The sequence below is a fragment of the Ranitomeya imitator genome, chromosome 1, assembly GCF_032444005.1.
Source record: "Ranitomeya imitator isolate aRanImi1 chromosome 1, aRanImi1.pri, whole genome shotgun sequence".
NCBI lineage: Eukaryota > Metazoa > Chordata > Amphibia > Anura > Dendrobatidae > Ranitomeya > Ranitomeya imitator.
The window spans coordinates 87,224,684-87,243,741 of record NC_091282.1 but is presented as its reverse complement, the minus strand read 5'-3'; the positions used below and the strand labels follow the sequence as shown (position 1 = coordinate 87,243,741).

General features: G+C 42.2%; 1 protein-coding gene across 1 annotated transcript in view; it reads right to left on the bottom strand.

The window, feature by feature from the left end:
• Positions 1 to 19,058, bottom strand: part of HCN1 (hyperpolarization activated cyclic nucleotide gated potassium channel 1) — a 539,017-nt gene that overhangs the window by 34,913 nt on the left and 485,046 nt on the right. The window contains exons 6-7 of the mRNA XM_069748639.1: positions 5,336 to 5,576; positions 297 to 461 (exon numbers count right to left, since the gene is read on the bottom strand). Coding sequence (XP_069604740.1) covers positions 297 to 461; positions 5,336 to 5,576 — 406 coding nt within the window. The remainder of the gene's footprint in view (positions 1 to 296; positions 462 to 5,335; positions 5,577 to 19,058) is intronic.

Below are 19,058 nucleotides of genomic sequence, written 5' to 3'. Positions count from 1 at the left end.
CCGACCCTCATACCCTCATATGAGCTCTAGTAAAAAGCAAAAAAAAATAAATACATTAAGCAATAAATTGGTGTACGAACTTTCCACTGCTTTGTCCATCAATCCTTGTCAATAACAGCAGTAATACACGTAGCAATATATAAGAAAGCACCTATCCAGCATGCACATGCATAAAAGCACTGTCAATGATGATGAATGATGTGTTGGCCTTCAACAATGCATTTTTCTATAGACTAAACACACTAAATGCATCACTGTCTGGGACCGGATGGGAAAATAGGTAAAAAATATAATACCTATCCTGTCTAGTCTGTCAATGGCAACAGTTTCGAAGGCTCTCCTCATCATGGGATATTCCTCTAGTACTTCATTAAAATTCTCCACGGATAGCGAGTACAGCCGGCAGTAAGTCTCAGCTTTCACACTGGCTGTTCGACGACCCTTTGTTAGAAGGCAAATCTCTGAAAAACAGCAGTGAAAAAGGTTTATTATGTGTTAATGCTCAAAATACTCAGTGCCTAATAATTCTGCACACAGTGTAATTTATCCTCATGTATCAACAATCTATATGCAATTTACGTTATTCTGAACAAATTCTGAAAAGCTCTTAGAACTTTCAACATTTTGTGCAACTTTAAAACAAAACTTTTACATTGTTCTTCCTGTAACGGTGTTTCAGAACCTTCAATTAACATGTCAGAAAGGTTCAGCAAAATGCATTAGTATAAAAGGAAATACTTTTATAAAATGTAAATATCTTATGAATTTATTGTAATGCTCGATAAAAAAAACTTTTAGAAATTCTAATGTCAAAGGAATGCAATCCAAACAGGTCTAGATTTTTTGATGAACGCTGGCAACATGGTTTGAAAGCTTCGAACTGTATATGAATTATTACCCACAGTTTCCCGTAATATCACTTTCAACTATATTTTAAACAAGCATAATTATTATTTTAAACTTTATGGCTTTTTTCTGGCTTTTCTTTCTTATTTTCTATTTATTTTTTCTATTTCCTATGTTACATTATATGCTCACCATGTGTTGGTTAGGCTATCTGCACATGGTGCGTTGATCGCATTTTTTACAAGTGGAAATGGGCCAAAAATGCGATGGAATCCTTATGCAAGCTAAACAACAGCCCTCAGCCATCGGCTTTCCTTCTGCTGGTTATGAAAATTATGCAGGAGCCCACGCAATTTTGTTTTCATTTTTTTTTCTTTAAATTAAGAGTTGCTGTTTGGTTACAGCCTATGTAGGTTCATTCTGTTAATGCTCCTACATAGGCTGGTGACAATGTGTGTTTGTGTCTGTGTGTGTTTGTTTGTGTGTGTATTTACTTACTGTCTTAGTAATGAGGGTGTCAGGCTGACACCTTTTCGTTACTAAGCCTAGGGCTAGATGTCAAAGACAGCTGCTGACACCAAGCCCTGATCTCATTACTGTGATGCTACTGCATCAGAATGAAAAAAGATGGTGTTGAAAAAAGAAATTGCATCACAAAAGTTTTTTAAATATCTTTATTTAGCTAAAAAAAAAGCCTTTATTGCTGTACAAAAATGCATGCAAAACCGCAAACAAAAAGGCGGCAAAAACGCATCTAAAATCGTAGCAAAATGCGTGCTTTTGCCGCAGCAGTTTTGCTGACAAGAGATGCAGAAACCTTGTAGAAATTTCTGCAAGCAAATACTCAACGTGCGCACATAGCCATATGTTGTTTTTTGTGTCTTCCATGGAGGATTATTTCCACATTTAACAATGTGATTTTTATAGCACTATTCTGTAATATTTAACTTGTATTCTGTATGTATTATGCTCTGATATCTGTTTAGTTTATTGATTTAAGGACATCACCAAGGTCCATTTATTACAAAAATGTTCGCCATTGTACATATTGGAGATCTATGCTGACACTACATACAATTTTCTGACTGCATCCCTAATTTCTCCTGTACAATTTCAATGTCATCTCAATGTTTTCAACTTACTCAGGACTTATGTGGGTTTTTTTTAAATCATTTAACTACTTCTGGACATCTAAAACATCAGTGCAGTGTAAGCAGCTAGCACAAGTTTTGTGCAGTTGTGAGAGTGAGGAGCTGGTTGTCACACACAGGTAGACTTCCCAAAGAGAAGATAAATATGGTTATTAACATATCCACTTTCTCCTCGATCTCTGTATACACAACGCTGAACATCTGATGACTGGGTGTAGGGAGCTCTGCTAAGCAGACAGAAAGCTTAAACTCCTCTGTAACTGTGGCTAATATACCAGCCCCAGTTAAAGGAGAAATCAGCAATAATAAGACTATATTAATATATTAAAAAGGTCTTTTAAGACCTTATGGTGGGGGCATAGTGTGTAAAGAAAATGAAATAAATGAGTATAAATATAAAAAATGAAATAGATACTGCCAGTCTAAATCTCTATTTCTAGCCACACCCTCAAAGAAAATATGTCTAATATAATAATTGTAAAAAATATGTATGTACAACCCCTGGCAAAAATTATGGAATCCCCGACTTTGGAGGATGTTCATTCAGTTCTTTAATTTTGTAGAAAAAAAACAGATCACAGACATGGCACAAAACTAAAGTAATTTCAAATTGCAACTTTCTGGCTTTAAGAAAAACTAAAAGAAATCAAGAACAAAAAATGTGGTAGTCAGTAGTGGTTACTTTTTTTAACCAAGCATAGGGGAAAAATTATGGAATCACTCAATTCTGAGGAAAAATTATGGAATCACCCTGTAAATTTTCATACCCAAAATTAACACCTGCATCAAATTAGATCTGCTCGTTAGTCTGCATCTAAAAAGGAGTGATCACAACTTGGAGAGCTGTTGCACCAAGTGGACTGACATGAATCATGGCTCTAACACAAGAGATGTCAATTGAAACAAAGGAGAGGATTATCAAACTCTTAAAAGAGGATAAATCATCAAGCAATGTTGCAAAAGATGTTGGTTGTTCACAGTCAGCTGTGTCTAAAATCTGGACCAAATCAAAACAACATGGGAAGATTGTTAAAGGCAAACATACTGGCAGACCAAGGAAGACATCAAAGCGTCAAGACCGGAAACTTAAAGCAATATGTCTCCAAAACAGGAAATGCACAACAAAACAAATGAGGAACGAATGGGTGGAAACTGGAGTCAACGTCTGTGACCGAACTGTAAGAAACTGCCTAGTGGAAATGGGATTTACATGCAGAAAAGCTAAATGAAAGCCATCATTAACACCTAAACAGAAAAAAACAAGGTTACAATGGGCTAAGGAAAAGCAATCGTGGACTGTGGATGACTGGATGAAAGTCAAATTCAGTGATGAATCATGAATCTGCATTGGGCAAGGTGATGATGCTGGAACTTTTGTTTGGTGCCGTTCCAATGAGATTTATAAAGATGACTGCTTGAAGAGAACATGCAAATTTCCACAACCATTGATGATATGGGGCTGCATGTCAGGTAAAGGCACTGCAGAGATGGCTGTCATTACATCTTCAATAAATGCAAGAGTTTATGTTGATATTTTGGACACTTTTCTTATCCCATCAACTGAAAGGATGTTTGGGGATGATGAAATCATTTTTCAGGATGATAATGCATCCTGCCATAGAGCAAAACTGTGAAAACATTCCTTGAAAAAAGACACATAAGGTCAATGTCATGGCCTGCAAATAGTCCGGATCTCAATCCAATTGAAAATCTTTGGTGGAAGTTGAAGATCCATGACAAGGCTCCAACCTGCAAAGCTGATCTGGCAACAGCAATCAGAGAAGGTTGGAGCCAGATTGATGAAGAGTCCTGTTTGACACTCATTAAGTCCATGCCTCAGAGACTGCAAGCTGTTATAAAAGCCAGAGGTGCTGCAACAAAATACTAGTGATGTTTTGGAGTGTTTTTTTTTTGTTTGTTTGTTTTTATGATTCCATAATTTTTTCCCCAGAATTGAGTGATCCCATAATTTTCCCCTATGCTTGGTTTTAAAAAAGTGACCATTACTGACTACCACATTTTTTGTTCTTGATTTCTTTTAGTGTTTCTTAAAGTCAGAAAGTTGCCATTTGAAGTGACTTTAGTTTTGTGCCATGTCTGTGATCTGCTTTTTTTCTACAAAATTAAATAACTGAATGAGCATCCCTCAAAGGCCGGTGATTCCATAACTTTTGCCAGGGGTTGTATGTATATACGTATATATATATGCATAAATATATAACATAAAAATAACTTGTATCGAAAGGGGAATAGAACTTAAAATGTATTAGCTGACCTTTGTGGTTCTAAATTTTAAAAAAATGTAAAAATAAAATAAAATAACATATTTCTTATTTTTGTTTGCATTTTCCCATATATATATAGAGCATAACTAAATGATATATATATATTAAGCCCCGTGTATTGTGAAAAAAGGAGGCAAAAATAATATGAATCTATCTTAGGCTGGTTTCACACTAGCGTACGGGAGTGCTGCGGATGGCAGCGTACTTCCTACCTTCTTCCTCCTTGAAGCCCCCCCTATGCTCCGCCTACTTCTCCTTGCGTTCTGCGCTGCCCTGCGTACCTATCTTTAACATTGGGTACACAGGGACATTTTGCATTTTCGTGCGGTCGCCTCACACCTCAACTCGCCGCATGCGGACGCATCCGCATACAACGCATGTCTCTGCATACTGAATGTTAAAGATAGGTACGCAGGGCATGCGGGATGCAAGGAGAAGTAGGCGGAGCATAGGTGGGGCTTCAGGGAGGAAGAAGGGAGGAAGTACGCTGCCATCCGCAGCCCTCCCGTACGCAAGTGTGAAACCAGCCTAAATGAGAATATGTTTTAGAGCCTTTAAAAGCGCAAATCCCGACAATGGCCCAAAGTGTATAACTCTTTACATATCTTGCTATTTTTTTATAGCAAGAGCTGTAATTTTTAGATGAATCATTATGGGACATGTACTATATTAAATTTCAATGAATATATATTATTTAAGCATGTTGTTTAGGAGCTATGTGGATAACAAACAAGTAATGGTTTATAATTCTTCTCCTGAAAAATGGTATTTATATATTTGTAGTAAAGATTAAAAATCTATCAGAAATAGCAGCAGGAGATGAGCAAACTGATTTTGTGGGGGAAAGTAACCTGCATTTTTATTGTATAACTGAAAACATGACAATGAATAGAGTACAAGAAACTGGAACAAGACAGATCAGACAATTTCATTAATTTGATTTTCCCTTGCGTCATTTTATTATTTATCATTGACATTGTTGCCTTACCTTACTACCTGTAGTGATCAGCATTTTTGTAAAGAGGACTTTCACCCCATTTTAATCATACTGACCTCCAAAATATGATCCATCAGTCAGTTTCATTTCCCTGCTGGACCTGGTTATGACACCGGCCACACCATGCTGAATAAAATACATCTTCTTCCCAACTGCTCCTTCACGGATTATATAATCTCCAGGCTGGAAAACCTCAAACCTCAATTTGCTGAGCATGGCTGTGACAAAGTTCGGGTCTGCGTTAGCAAACAGAGGCATAGTAGCCACTAGTTTTCGACAGTTGAAATTGACTATTTCCTACAATAGAACACAAGAGAAAAACATAATATACCGTGAAATTAGAGTACATACCATCACGTTATCATATTTAACAATAGTGCCATATGTGGTCAGTATGTGTCCATTAAAAGGAAGGAACGTATTCCCATGAGACGGATCCCACGCATCCAACCATAGCCACTACAAAGTCTGCTAAAGCCAAGTTATTAGTAAAGTCGTTTTTCTGACTGCATTTACATAATCCTACATTGGTTTTATTTTATTTTTAATGCTTCTTTTTCGTAAACTCCTATACATTAATAGTCCAAACAGGAAAAAGAGACGGCAGCACTCACCAGTCTTGATGGCAGGTAATACTTTATTGATGCATATTCTTCACGGCTCGGGGGTGCATATGTACAGAGTAGTGTGCAGGTAAAATGACGGCCGTTTCGCGCTGCTTGAGCGCTTCAACAGTTGAAGCGCTCGAGCAGCGCGAAACGGCCGTGGTTTTACCTGCACACTACTCTGTAAATATGCACCCCCGAGCCGTGAAGAATATGCATCAATAAAGTATTACCTGCCATCAAGACTGGTGAGTGCTGCCGTCTCTTTTTCCTGCTTCGACTTCTACGTTGAACTTTCTTGGCAACAGCACCCGAAGTCTTGTCGTTTGGCTGCAATCCATGCTTGTTGAGTCCGGCGTATTGGCTCGCTGGCTTCCTGGTGGTGTGGTGAGCTGTATCTTGTTTATATTCCTATACATTAATAATTCCAAAATGCTCACTGTTAGACATGTACCAACAGTGACCAGTGGCAGGGCGGTAGCTGCACTGTAAAAATGATAACTTACTGTTGGTGAATTAGGAAGTAAGAGGAAGAGTCTCCGTCAGTCACAGGTGGCGTATAGCAGTGACGTCATGTCTCCAATAGCAGGAACGCCAAAGTCGTCAGAGTAGGGAAAGGTGAAAATAATCTTTTTTTTTAATGTGATTTTTAAATGGCAGAATGTGGAACATTATTACAGGATGGGTCTAGGATGTTAGACATTATACCAAGAAGGGGCCCAGGATATGGGTGGTATAATAGGATGGGGGATATTATTAATGGTAGGGGTCCAGAATGGGGGACAATATACCAGGAAGGGGCTCAGGAAGGGGGATATTATACCAGGATAGGTGACATATTTTACTGGAAAGACCTAAGATGGGGACATTACACCACGATGGGGACAATATTACTGGAAGGAGTCCAGGATGGGGGGACATTATACCAGGATGTTGAACAATATAACTGGAAGGGGCCCAGGATGTGGAACATTATTACAGGAAGGGACTGAGGATGGAGGACATTATACCAGAAAGGGACCCAGGATAGGTGTCATTAGCACAGGATAGGGTATATTATTAAATTAGGTGGAGGAGGGGTGCAACACATATGTCTTTATAGGATTTAGAATGCTACAAGGTCCTATACATCTGACCAACATGCAGGTAGGGGCCCAGGTCCAAATTTTGTCTGGCAAATATTGGACTCTACCTACACCACTGGACACCTTCCAAGATTCAGATCAAAGTTGACAACAGCAGTATTTGATCTCTAACAATATTTCCTCTCTAGTAATCTTGAGTCTTTTTCAATCTTAAGAAGGGATCAACTTTCCTAAAGTCGAAGTGCAATAAAACATTCAAGGTGACCATACAAATTAGACTAATAATGGCTGAACTCATCGATTTTGTGGGAACCAGCTGGCCAACTTATGTGCATTAGGTGTTTGCTCGACGTTTGTTAAGCAAATGTCAAGGAAAAAGGGATTGCCATGTTGCATTTCAACTCACCCAATCCTTTGTTCACAAGGGAGACAAGCTACCACAAGAAAGAGGTGTCTGGTAGCAGTTTTCTCTCTTCTCCCTATTGATAACACATGCACACAAGTATACATGTGTTTTGAATAGGCAGAAGGAGGTCTTTAAAAAGCGTGCATGAGTTCGAAACATCATTGGGAAAGTGAGCAAGCATGTAAAATGGCATGGGCTTAAGGGAGCGCCATTTATCAAGACTACCACTAGATTGGTGTTAAAAGCACATTGAAGATAATCTTTATGGGAATAGTACTAATCCATTGACTTTGCTCTAAACTAACCCTTAAAAATATATTATAGAAAGACTGAAAAATATGAGAGTTTTCTTAAGAGGATAACGTCTAAGAGCTGCAAAAAAGATTTGAGCATATATACGTACTGTATATAACATTCAGAATATAATCTTGGCTGAATTTTCCTTTTTTCTAAATGAAATCTTATAAATAGAGTTCATTGAATAGAACACAATTATTTAAAGGTGATTCAAGTCGATCACAGGGATCATTAATCAAAGTGACAACTGCTGCCTTTGTCTTAGCCTCCATTCTGACTTGCATAGAACAGCATAGTTTTATGACCCTACAGTGGTGACACTTAGACAAGAATGGGGTATCTTGCAATAATGATGACAGTGAGAAATGGCAAGTAAATGTATTACCATATGCCCACCCCTCACCCGGTCCTCCGCTCTTCAAACAGATCTTCTCCTCTGTCTTTTGTCTGGATAATCCGGTGAAGAATAGGCCTCAAGCAGTCACATGACCTGCATCATGCCCCACGTGACCACATGAGACCTAGTCACCAAACAGAAGTGAAAACCGTTCTGAAGCGAGTGGACGAGCAGACAGGGAGCAACACGGTAAGACGAGAAGGTGAAAGCCATAGGAGAGGTAAATATTTTACAACCTCAAAAGAATTAATTTGCACTAATTACAAATTAATTTGCTCATCTTTATTATTAAAAGGAAGCTATCATTAAAAAAATGTTTATTGCTTAAATCTGTTTTTCTGTGTTAATTTTTTTTCCATTTTTGACAATGTTTAATTTTTTTATTATAATTTTTACTGAAAATAAAAAAAGAAATCTTGCAATTTTCACATTGGCCACTGGAGATATTTTAGACTTCAACTTCCTGTTGTTTCAGGAAACAACACATGTACATTAACCACAATGATCAAACACTGATTCTGTTGTTTTGTATTGAAAAATCTAATGAGCGTGTGTAAGGCGCCAGGATTCTCCCACTGCACGGGGTAAATCCCAAGCCTTGTGTGCCTCTGCAGTTTCCCATTCTGCTCTGGCCGCAGTAGGAGCTGCTCAGCAAAGACGTTGGTCTCAGCGTCTTGCTCAGACTAGGGCGTTTCTCTTGGTTACACCTGGCCTTCCAGCCAAAGCTATGGTAATCAGCAATAGGCAGCTGCAAACAGACGTTCCAGAAATCACTCTACTGAGCATGCTCGTGAGGTGGCGACTTCTCATTGGTGGCCGGTCGTCAGCTGCTAGGGTAATGTGGCAGTTCCGGATTGGTCCTCGAGCAAGGACCTGTCTGACTGGACTTAAGCAGAACGTCTAAAAAGTTCTCTGGAGCAAAAGCCGGCACGCTAAGATCAAATTATATTCATGTGTGTATGAACTTTGCAACTGTTTGGTCTGTGTCAGAATGTGCTCAGGGTCAGCGGTCAGAATTCCAGCACCTCCGGAGAGGAGTTTGTGTGTGTGGATTCAGGGCTGGCGTATAGCTGTGTTGCTGACTGTTTGACCATTGTTTGCTGCCTGCTCCGTTAGTGGACTTCAATCCTCTGTGAAGTTAACAGGGATCGTGTTTAGTGTCATATCTTTCGTTGTTGTGTGCAAGTGAAACGGCTCAATTGCAGAGCACCAGCTTCGTTACTGTGTGCTAGTGGCACTACTATGTGAGCTGTTCACTGAGTGACGTCTATCTCAGTGCAAGCTAGCAATCGCTCACCGCGTTCTCCACCATTGTTCACATTAGCTGCAGTTTTACATCTCTGCACGGTGGACCCCGGGTTCCGATTGCACTTCCTCATTAAATTTATTTGGTGCAATCCGCCAACCCTAACAGCGAGTGCAAAGGTCATTGTGAAGGGAGGTGGAGAAGGGTCATCTATGACATCACCTATTGTGATTAGTGGATCATGTGTTACCAGCTGGGTATAGAGGTCTTATCAGTTCTTTTAATCTAGCCACTTATAACGTGAAACCATGCTGAAAACTCTTCCTAAAATGACAGGAATTATGAGTCCAAGAAATCCCCAGTGGCTTGTAAAAAATGACAATATTACAAATTTAGTTTTTCTAAATAATAATCATGATATGAAAAAAAAATTACTATTTTTTGTTAAACAAATGATTTAAATAGTAGGTCATTTTCTGATGATAGTGACCCTTTAAGTGAATGGATATGGAACTTTGCTGTAAAATATTAAGAATGCATCTACTGTTTATAGTCACAGGCCCCACAGAAAGTATAAAATCTAATTCTGCAATAGTCTTACTTTATGTCATGCCCTTTCAGATGTCACTATCTGAAGGAATGTGCACATTACACAGAATCCAAAGGATATTGTGTCTAGTCTCTTTGTCAGTATTAGCAATATTCATGAAGGAGGATATTGAATCTGAATGTCACCCCAAGCGAGTTATTGCTCATTAAGGGAAGCTAAATACAGTATTTAATAATGCAACAGCTCAATTTTGTTATTTTTATCGCTGTCAGAAATGTGTTTTATAACAAGAAATATATTTAGCAAATGTGAAAGACAACCTTTCAAGATTTGCAGCATAAATGGAAGTACAGGTGATGCTAAATGCACATGACCACGTAACCTCTTCATCACCATTTTTGGGAGCTGTGTTATGCATTTTATGAGCAAAATGTAGAAATAAATGGATGTGGCATTGTGTTAGGGGTCGAGTTCCTGCCTCTGCACAGGGGGAATCTCGAGCCATCTCCGCTGCGGTCTCCCATTCTTCTCCTGCTGCAGTGGAGCCTGCTCAGCGGAGACATCAGTCCCAGCGTCTCGCTCAGTCTGATACTGTGCAAAGGGTTACTGCTGTCCTTCCAGCTTCTGCCATTGTGGCCAGTACTGGTCAGCAGCGAGCAGACGACTTTGGGACTAAGTCCTACTTTTCCCCTTCTGAACATGCCCAGGGTAAGATCTCTCATTGGAGATCAAGGGTCACATGCTCAGGTACTGCAGCAACTCCCATTGGTCCTCTAGGAAGGTCCTGAAGTTGCTCAAGTTCTGTGGCAGCCTCCCATGGGTCCTTCTGGGAAGGTCCTGAAGTTGCTGCAGCTATAAAAGGTTCGCATGACCGCACGGCCATGCGCTAGTATCAATCTATGTTATGTGCTTTTTGCCAGTGTGGTCTTGTGTGTATGTATTTACGGCCCCGGCTGAAATAAGCCGCTAGAATACCGGTACCTCCGGTGAGGAGTTTTGTGTGTATGTATTCAGGGTCCCGGCTGAAATAAGCCCCTAGTATACCGGCACCTCCGGTGAGGAGTTTGTGTGTGTGTGCAAGACCACTGACTGCTATTAGCTCAGCAGTTAGCTGTGTTTTCCTGTGAGTCTAACAGGGCACAGTGCTTTCTTTTGTCGACGACTGTGAAGTAAAAGAGTTCGCTTATACCGCCATATAGCGCCATTTGCTAGCAGCAGGTTCCTCCTGCACGGTGGACCCCAGGCTGCGAACGCACCAATAACTTCATCTATTTACTCGGTGTGTTCCGCTAGACCTAACACATTGCAACATTCTCTTTGCACTACCTTGTTTATTGCTGATGCTTTACCTCATATTCAGGTGGTCATGAGTCAAAGAAAGGGATCGTTTGAACTCACTGTTTAGCATTGATTAGCCGATACAACATAGACAGTTCACCCACAAGCAAATGCTTTACACTATTTGAAGAGCTAGTTGCAGCCCCAACTGGCACAAACGATTTAACCTGCTGATACCTCAATACTGAGCCTTTGCTGCCGCATGTGTCCCTTTTACTGCACTTACTGAGTGGTATTGTGTGTCCTCTAGATGGTAAAACAACACTTTGGAATATACTAATGCCATGTGCAAGTGCCCTAGAAAACAGTGCCCACATTTTGCCTTCTAGAAAGTAATAATGCCCTTTGTGTGCCCCTTTGATAGTCACAATAACTTAAGTGCCCTTATAACAGTAAGTGCCCACTTAACTTTAAAACAAGTCTGCCGCCTGTACAGCTCCCCTCTACACAACATATTGCTCTCCTATACACAGTATAATGCCCCCACAATGTATAGTGATCCCTTAAAAGCCCCCAAACTGTTAGATGCTCCCAACACTACATGATGGCTGGCACACTGTACAAAGGCCGCACATTAGCTTCCATACTGTATGATGGCGGCCCCCCTGATATTGTATAATGCACGCCTTATAGTCCGCCATATAGTATAATGCATGCCCCATAGTCCTCCATATAGTATAATGCATGCCCCATAGTCCTCCATACAGTATAATACATACTCCATAGTTCTCCATATAGTATAATGCACCCCATAGTCCTCCATAGAGTATCATGCACTCGTCATAGTCCTGAATATAATATAATGTACTCCCCATAGTCTTCCACATAATATAATGCACTCCCCATAGTACTCAATATAGTATAATGCACTCCCCATATTCCTCAATATAGTATAATGCACTCCCTATTGTCCTCCATATAGTAAAATATACTCCCCATAGTCCTCAATATAGTAAAATACACTCCCCATGGTCATCCATATAGTATAATGCATGCCTTGTAGTCCTCCTTATACTAAAATGCAGGCCACAGTCCTTCATACAGTATCATGCACTCCCCATAGTCCTCCGTATAGTATAATGCACTCCCCATAGTCCTCCATATAGTATAATGCACTCCCCATAGTCCTCCATATAGTATAATGCACTCCCCATAGTCCTCAATATAGTATAATGCACTCCCCATAATCCTCAATATAGTATAATGCACTCCCTATAGTCCTCCATATAGTAAAATACACTCCCCATGGTTACCCATGGAAAGAAGGCCTAATTATGTGGACTGTGGAAGCGTCCAAAACAAAGAAGGTGGTAGGACTTGCCTGTAATAGAATGTTTTCTCAAGTCAGGAAACTGACTTCATCCCTTATTAGATCCATATGTAAATGTTCAAATAAAAAGTCGCATACATACATATACAGAGAACAAGTACACAAACAAAAAAGAAGCAAAGAATTTGCATCTGTTACAACAAGATAAGGTGCTGTTAACATTTCAGGATTTCTGCTGCAAAAAATATCACAAAATTTAGCAAAAAGCCTGTGAAACAGATTCTTTAAATTCCTTGCAACACTGTAAACTAATATGCCAGAAAATTACTCCTGCTTTCATTACAGCTTTTGAAAGAAGCAACACTGCATTTTGAAAAGTTCACACACACAGCTTGGTGCACAGTGCCCACACAGAGGCTGTTTTACAATTACACCCACAGAGCCTGACAGTGCCCCTCACTCGATCCACGAACTGCCCCTACACTAGTCAAAGCGGAATGGCGGTGCTACCAATGATACGGCGGTTAAGCTTGACCTCCTAAAATTAGGAGTGAGAATTTTAAATAAAATTTTTAAAACAGTGGGACTCCTACACTGCTAAAGCCTATGCACTTACTGCAAATTCTAGTCTAAGTAAACTTATAAGAGGGATTACAGTACACCATGGAAGAGGCATAGAGGATGGCCTCAGAAAACATTCTTTTAACATTGTTAATGAGTGGGAAACCTAGAGCGGTAAAGCCGATGTAGTATGTTTTAATGGCCTGACAAAAATTAGAAGGAGGCACTGCGATACACTCTGGAAGAGATGTAGAGGAGAGCCTCTGAACATTTTTCCCATTTGGAAAGAGTGGGACTACTACACTGGTAAATCCAATGCACTATGAGCAAGGGCTGAAAAACCATTTTCCCTTGGGGTGTATGCATATATATGTAAGATGATTTTACAGGAATGCCTTTAAAAATTATATAGTAGTGCATCAGACACACCCTTGAAAAATTAGGAGCAAGAGTCGGATCATGACCGTGGATTTGGCGGAGGAGGAGGACACAAAAAATTACAAAACAAGAAATGTATATCCTTGTTTGGATGGGAAGAAGTGCATGGGAATACACCCTTAAAAATGAACAAAATATTTGACTTTATGTCCCCCTGCTCTCATCCGGTGGTGTTGCATAGTCTTGGCTAATCCAGGCCTGGTTCATTTTGACTAGACTCAGTTTGTCAGCATTTTCATTTGATAGGCAGATGCGCCTATCAGTTATTATGTCCCTGGCAGCACTGAAAACCTGCTCTGACAAAATGCTAGCAGCAGGGCCGGCCAGCACCTCCAAAGCATAGAGACAATTCATGCCATGTGTCATGCCATGTGTCCTGTTTGGACACACAATAGTTGTATGGAACAGAGGAATCACAAAGAATGCTGGTTTGGTCGATAGGTACTCCTTCAACTTCATCAACTTTTCCCTTCTTGTCTGAGTACACCACAAATCATGGCCAAGGTGCAAGGAGGGTCTAATGAAACTGTCCCAGACCTTTGATAGTGTTCCCCTGCCTCTGGTCCACCTGTTGTGTGTCTCCCACCTCTTTAATCCTTCGTTGTCAAGAACTCTAACATCTCCCACCAGCATTGTCAAATTTTTTGACCCATACTTTTATTAAAGCCTTCTGGTATTGCACCATTTTATTATCAGGGCAGTGGGGCACTCGGTAACGGGTCCGGTCTCAAAGGGGGATGTCACGGGGGCTGCGACCCGGTCCGTGGCCCTGGGGCTCAACGTTAAAGGGGAACGGTCTTTAAAGGGGAAAATGTTTAAAGTCTGTTGTGACACAACCTGTGGTGTTCGATCAGTAGTGGGACCGACACTGCGTTGAAGAGGTCCCCTGGGGGATGTTGTGGCAGCAAGGGCATTACACTTCCCACGGGTGAAGTGGGGTCCCCAGGGGTCTTATGGTGTGTGGCCAAGATGATGGTATGTGCCAATGAATAAATGGAAGAGACAAGTTATAAGTCTTTACTTGTTCTTTCTAGTTGGCTGGCCACAGTCCAGGGTACCAGGAACGGATGATGGTGGTCCAGACAGCTCAGAGGCAATGGAGGGTTACCCTGTTCCAGTAGAGGTCCGTGAGCCTTTCCAACAAGCGTGGTTAAAGGTGAGGTTCCTGCTGCCTGAAGCTTCCTGCAGAGTCCTCTATTCTCCCTTGTCCTATGACAGGTATCTGCATGACGGGCAGCTTGAGCCAATTTACAGGGACTCTATCATGCTCCGGGCTCCTCAGGTGCTGCTGCGTCTCAAGTGTGGTGTGGTCCAATCACATAAAGTTCTTAGTCCTCCGGTTCTGCCAAGTGTCATACAGTTTCACTAAGGCCTCGGGCTCCTGGTACCCGGCTTCTGTGCTATGGCTCTGATGGTGCCTGGTCACAGTTCCTATCTGAGCCCTGTTCCTCTCCTTCGCTCCTTCCCTTCCAGCTCCTCCACATCCAACCCTCCAGGTTTCTTCTCCTTTCCCAGAGGCTGCAGCTCCTTCATGGCTGCCAGGCCTCTCACGTCTGCTCCAGACGTCCTTCCACTTCAGTGTCTCTCACTAACTGTTCCATCTCCTCCTCCAGGTCAGGATACATGTAGCTTAGGGAAGCTCCACTGAATCCGGGTCTTGAGCTCCCCCTCCTGGCCTGGATTCAGACTGTGTTGCATGTGTGTGCCTTACCTGAGGAAGAGAACTCCATTGAATCTGAGCATGACATTACCTCCCCGAAGGAAAAGCAACATCACTGCAGCAACCGCGGTCACCTGGGGTGCTGCACATGTGAATGGCAGTTAAAGTCTGCCATGTATTCCAGACACCTAACAGTCAAGAGTTCACTGTCCCCACCAGAGGACAATCTCCATCAACGTCTTCTCCTCCTCTTTAGGCCATCCATGCTGAATAGATGAGAAGCTGGTGTTGGCAGAACTCTTTGTAGCACAGATAACCATCTCATGTTCATGCTCCTCCTCATTACCACCCAATCTGTGCTGAGAAGATGAGATGATGCTGGGCAGTATCATCTTGTCTACTTTCTTCCTCCATCGCCACATGGTCCGCATGCACAGCTTCATCTTTCGTTGTGAGCAGCAAGCGTTTGAGTAGACACTGAAGCGGAATGATCACTGCTCACCATCTTGGTTGACTCCTCGAACTTTTGGAGTACCAGACAGATGTCAGATATCCATGGCCACTTGTCAGTTGTTATGTGTGTAGGCTGAGCAGAATACCAATGGGCATGTTGGAGCTAGTATTCAACTACTGCCTCTGCTGCTCACAAAACCTTGTCATCATATGGAATGTTGAGTTTCAGCGCAGGTCACAAACCATTCGGTGAGGTGGCAATTGCAAGCACTCCTGCTGCACTGCCTGAATGGCAGCAGTTGTAGCTTACTTGCAGAAATGGGCTTACACATGGCGGACCTTGAAAAGTAGCTCAGGAAAATCGGGGTAGGTTTTTAGAAAGCACTGAACCACTAAGTTGAGCATCTGGGTCAGGCATGGTACATTTGCGAGGTTGCCAAGCTTCAAAGCAGTGACCAGATTACGGACATTTTCACACATGACCATGCATGGTTGTAGGTTCAGCAGCGAGAGCCACAGATCTCTAAACTCTGCTGTCGTGTGCAGTTTGTCACCTAAACATATGAGCCTAAGAATAGCCTGTTGTCGCTTCACCGAGGCAGTGTTGCAGTGCTTCCAATTTGTGATTACTAATTCTGAGATGGAGGATGAGGCGGAGGAGGAAAGGGTTTAGTAACTGGCATAGTAGAAGGGGGAAAAAATGATGGAACTTGGGCCCACAATTCTAGGAGTGTGCAGTCCCAGGGTCTGACTCGGCCTCCACAGGTTCACCCAGTGTGCTGTCAGGGAAATGTAGCATCCCTGGCCACAAGCACTTGTCTATGTGTTGTTGTTAAGTGGACCTTTCCATTAACTTTTTTAGTCAGGGCAAGGGTTATGATATGGGACATGTGCTGGTGTAAGGCAGGGAAGGCTATCCTGGAGAAATAGGACAGATGGAGAGCGAGTGCCGAGGGAAGGTCACCCCCACAATGTTGTGGAAAGCCTCAGGGTCCACAAGCCTAAACGGTAACATTTCCATGGTAAGCAGTCTGGAAATGTGGCCATTTAGTGTTTGGGGCCTGTGGGTGAGTGGCTGCATATTTCCGCTTGCGCTTCAAGTCCTGTGGTAGGGACAGCTGAACGCTGTGCTCAGACAAAGAAGTGGACATGAATGCTGATGGTGGATGCATACGTGCAACCAAACTGTAGGTGCAGGGCAGGAGGCATGCGCACCTGTTTCCTGGACAGGGGCTTGACAAGTATGTAGCACAAGGGAAGAGGCAGCAATGTCACGCGCAGACACTGATCGGGACCCAGGTGTCCATTTAGTCAGGTACTTGGATGACATGTGCCTGAGCTTGCTGGTGGTATTCGAATTATCAGTAAAAAGATTATTTCTTATATGTGGCAGCAACAAAGTTTGAAACACAATGAAACCTGCCGAAATATCTGTAATACAATATCATCTCTACTGCGCCACTGGATCCTAAATTATTTTAACCCCTTTACCCCCAAGAGTGGTTTGCACGTTATGGACCGGGCCAATTTTTACAATTCTGACCACTGTCCCTTTATGAGGTTATAACTCTGGAACGTTTCAACGGATCCCGGTGATTCTGACATTGTTTTCTCGTGACATATTGTACTTCATGATAGTAGTAAAATTTCTTTGATATTACCTGCGTTTATTTGTGAAAAAAACGGAAATATGGCAAAAATTTTGAAAATTTCGCAATTTTCCAACTTTGAATTTTTATGCAATTAAATCACAGAGATATGTCACAAAAAATATTTAATAAGTAACATTTCCCACATGTCTACTTTACATCAGCACAATTTTGGAACCAACATTTTTTTTTGTTAGGGAGTTATAAGGGTTAAAAGTTGACCAGCAATTTCTCATTTTTGCAACACCATTTTATTTTAGGGACCACATCTCATTTGAAGTCATTTTGAGCGGTCTATATGATAGAAAATACCCAAGTGTGACACCATTCTAAAAACTACACCCCTCAAGGTTCTCAAAACCACATTCAAGAGGTTTGTTAACCCTTCAGGTGTTTCACAGGAATTTTTGGAATGTTTAAATAAAAATTAACATTTAACTTTTTTTCACAAAAAATTTACTTCAGCTCCAATTTGTTTTATTTTACCAAGGGTTACAGGAGAAAATGGACCCCAAACCTTGTTGTACAATTTGTCCTGAGTACGCCGATACCCCATAAGTGGAGGTAAACCACTGTTTGGGCGCATGACAGAGCTCGGAAGCGAAGGAGCGCCATTTGACTTTTTAATGCAAAATTAACTGGAATTGAGATGGGACGCCATGTTGCGTTTGGAGAGCCACTGATGTGCCTAAACATTGAAACACCCCACAAGTGACACCATTTTGGAAAGTAGACCCTGTTAGGACTGGCGGAACGCACCAAGACAGATGATATAGATGCGTTCGCAGTCCGGGGTCCACCGTGCAGGTGAAAACCTGCTGCTAGCAATTTGCAGACTATATGGCAGTACACTAAAGTATACACGCGTGGGTTAAACCTCACCCAGCGTGAAAGAAGCAATCCTGTTAAGTCACAAGACCGCGGTACCGCACCTAAAGCGCGAGCAAGTAGTCAGCGAACTCAACCCCAACTAGGATTGAAGTCCGATTAGACCCTTGCTGGCACAACACCGCAACTGGGTGTGTAAGGAAACTGAATAACCATATTAAGGCACAAGAGTGCATGCGGTGCCGCACTGATGAACGCCACTAACCACCCAGGCTTGGGTAAGGAAAGCACAGAGGAAGTGAACGGCGCCGTACTGGCGGTCACAGCAACTGGACGCTGTAATGTGTGATTCGTGCTGTAGGATAAGTCGGGCGCTAGATAGCAACCATACACCTTCCGCGAACAGACATTCAATAGGGTAGGGGTATCCAAGGACGATTGCACTCACAACATACACACATTAGCAATTGTAAGACAATACTAGCGCATGGCCGTGCGATCATGCGCAGTTTATATAGTTGCAGCACAGGAAGTGGCTACAGCACTTTTGCCCTTCCAAGACCTGCCAAGAGGACCAATGGAATGTGCTGCAGAGCCTGATCACATGACCCTCGATCTCCAACGGGAGATCTCACCCTGGGCATGCTCAGTACGTGCAGACAAGGACTTAGTCCCAGAGAAGTCCGCTCGCTGCTGACCAGTACTGACTTTAATGGCAGAGACTGGAGAAGCAGCAGTAACTCTCAGAACAGAGTGAGAATGAGCAAGACGCTGGGACCGACGTCTTTGCTGAGCAGACTCCACTGCGGCTGGATAAGAATGGGAGACCGCGGCGGAGGTGGTTCGAGATTCCCCCTGAGCAGAAGCGGGAACTCGACCCCTAACATTACCCCCCCTCCTAGGGCCCCCCCCTCCTTGGGCCTCGCTACGTTCGAAGGCAGCAATGAGCTGCGGAGCCCAAATGTGCTCAGCAGGCTCCCAGGATCTATCCTCAGG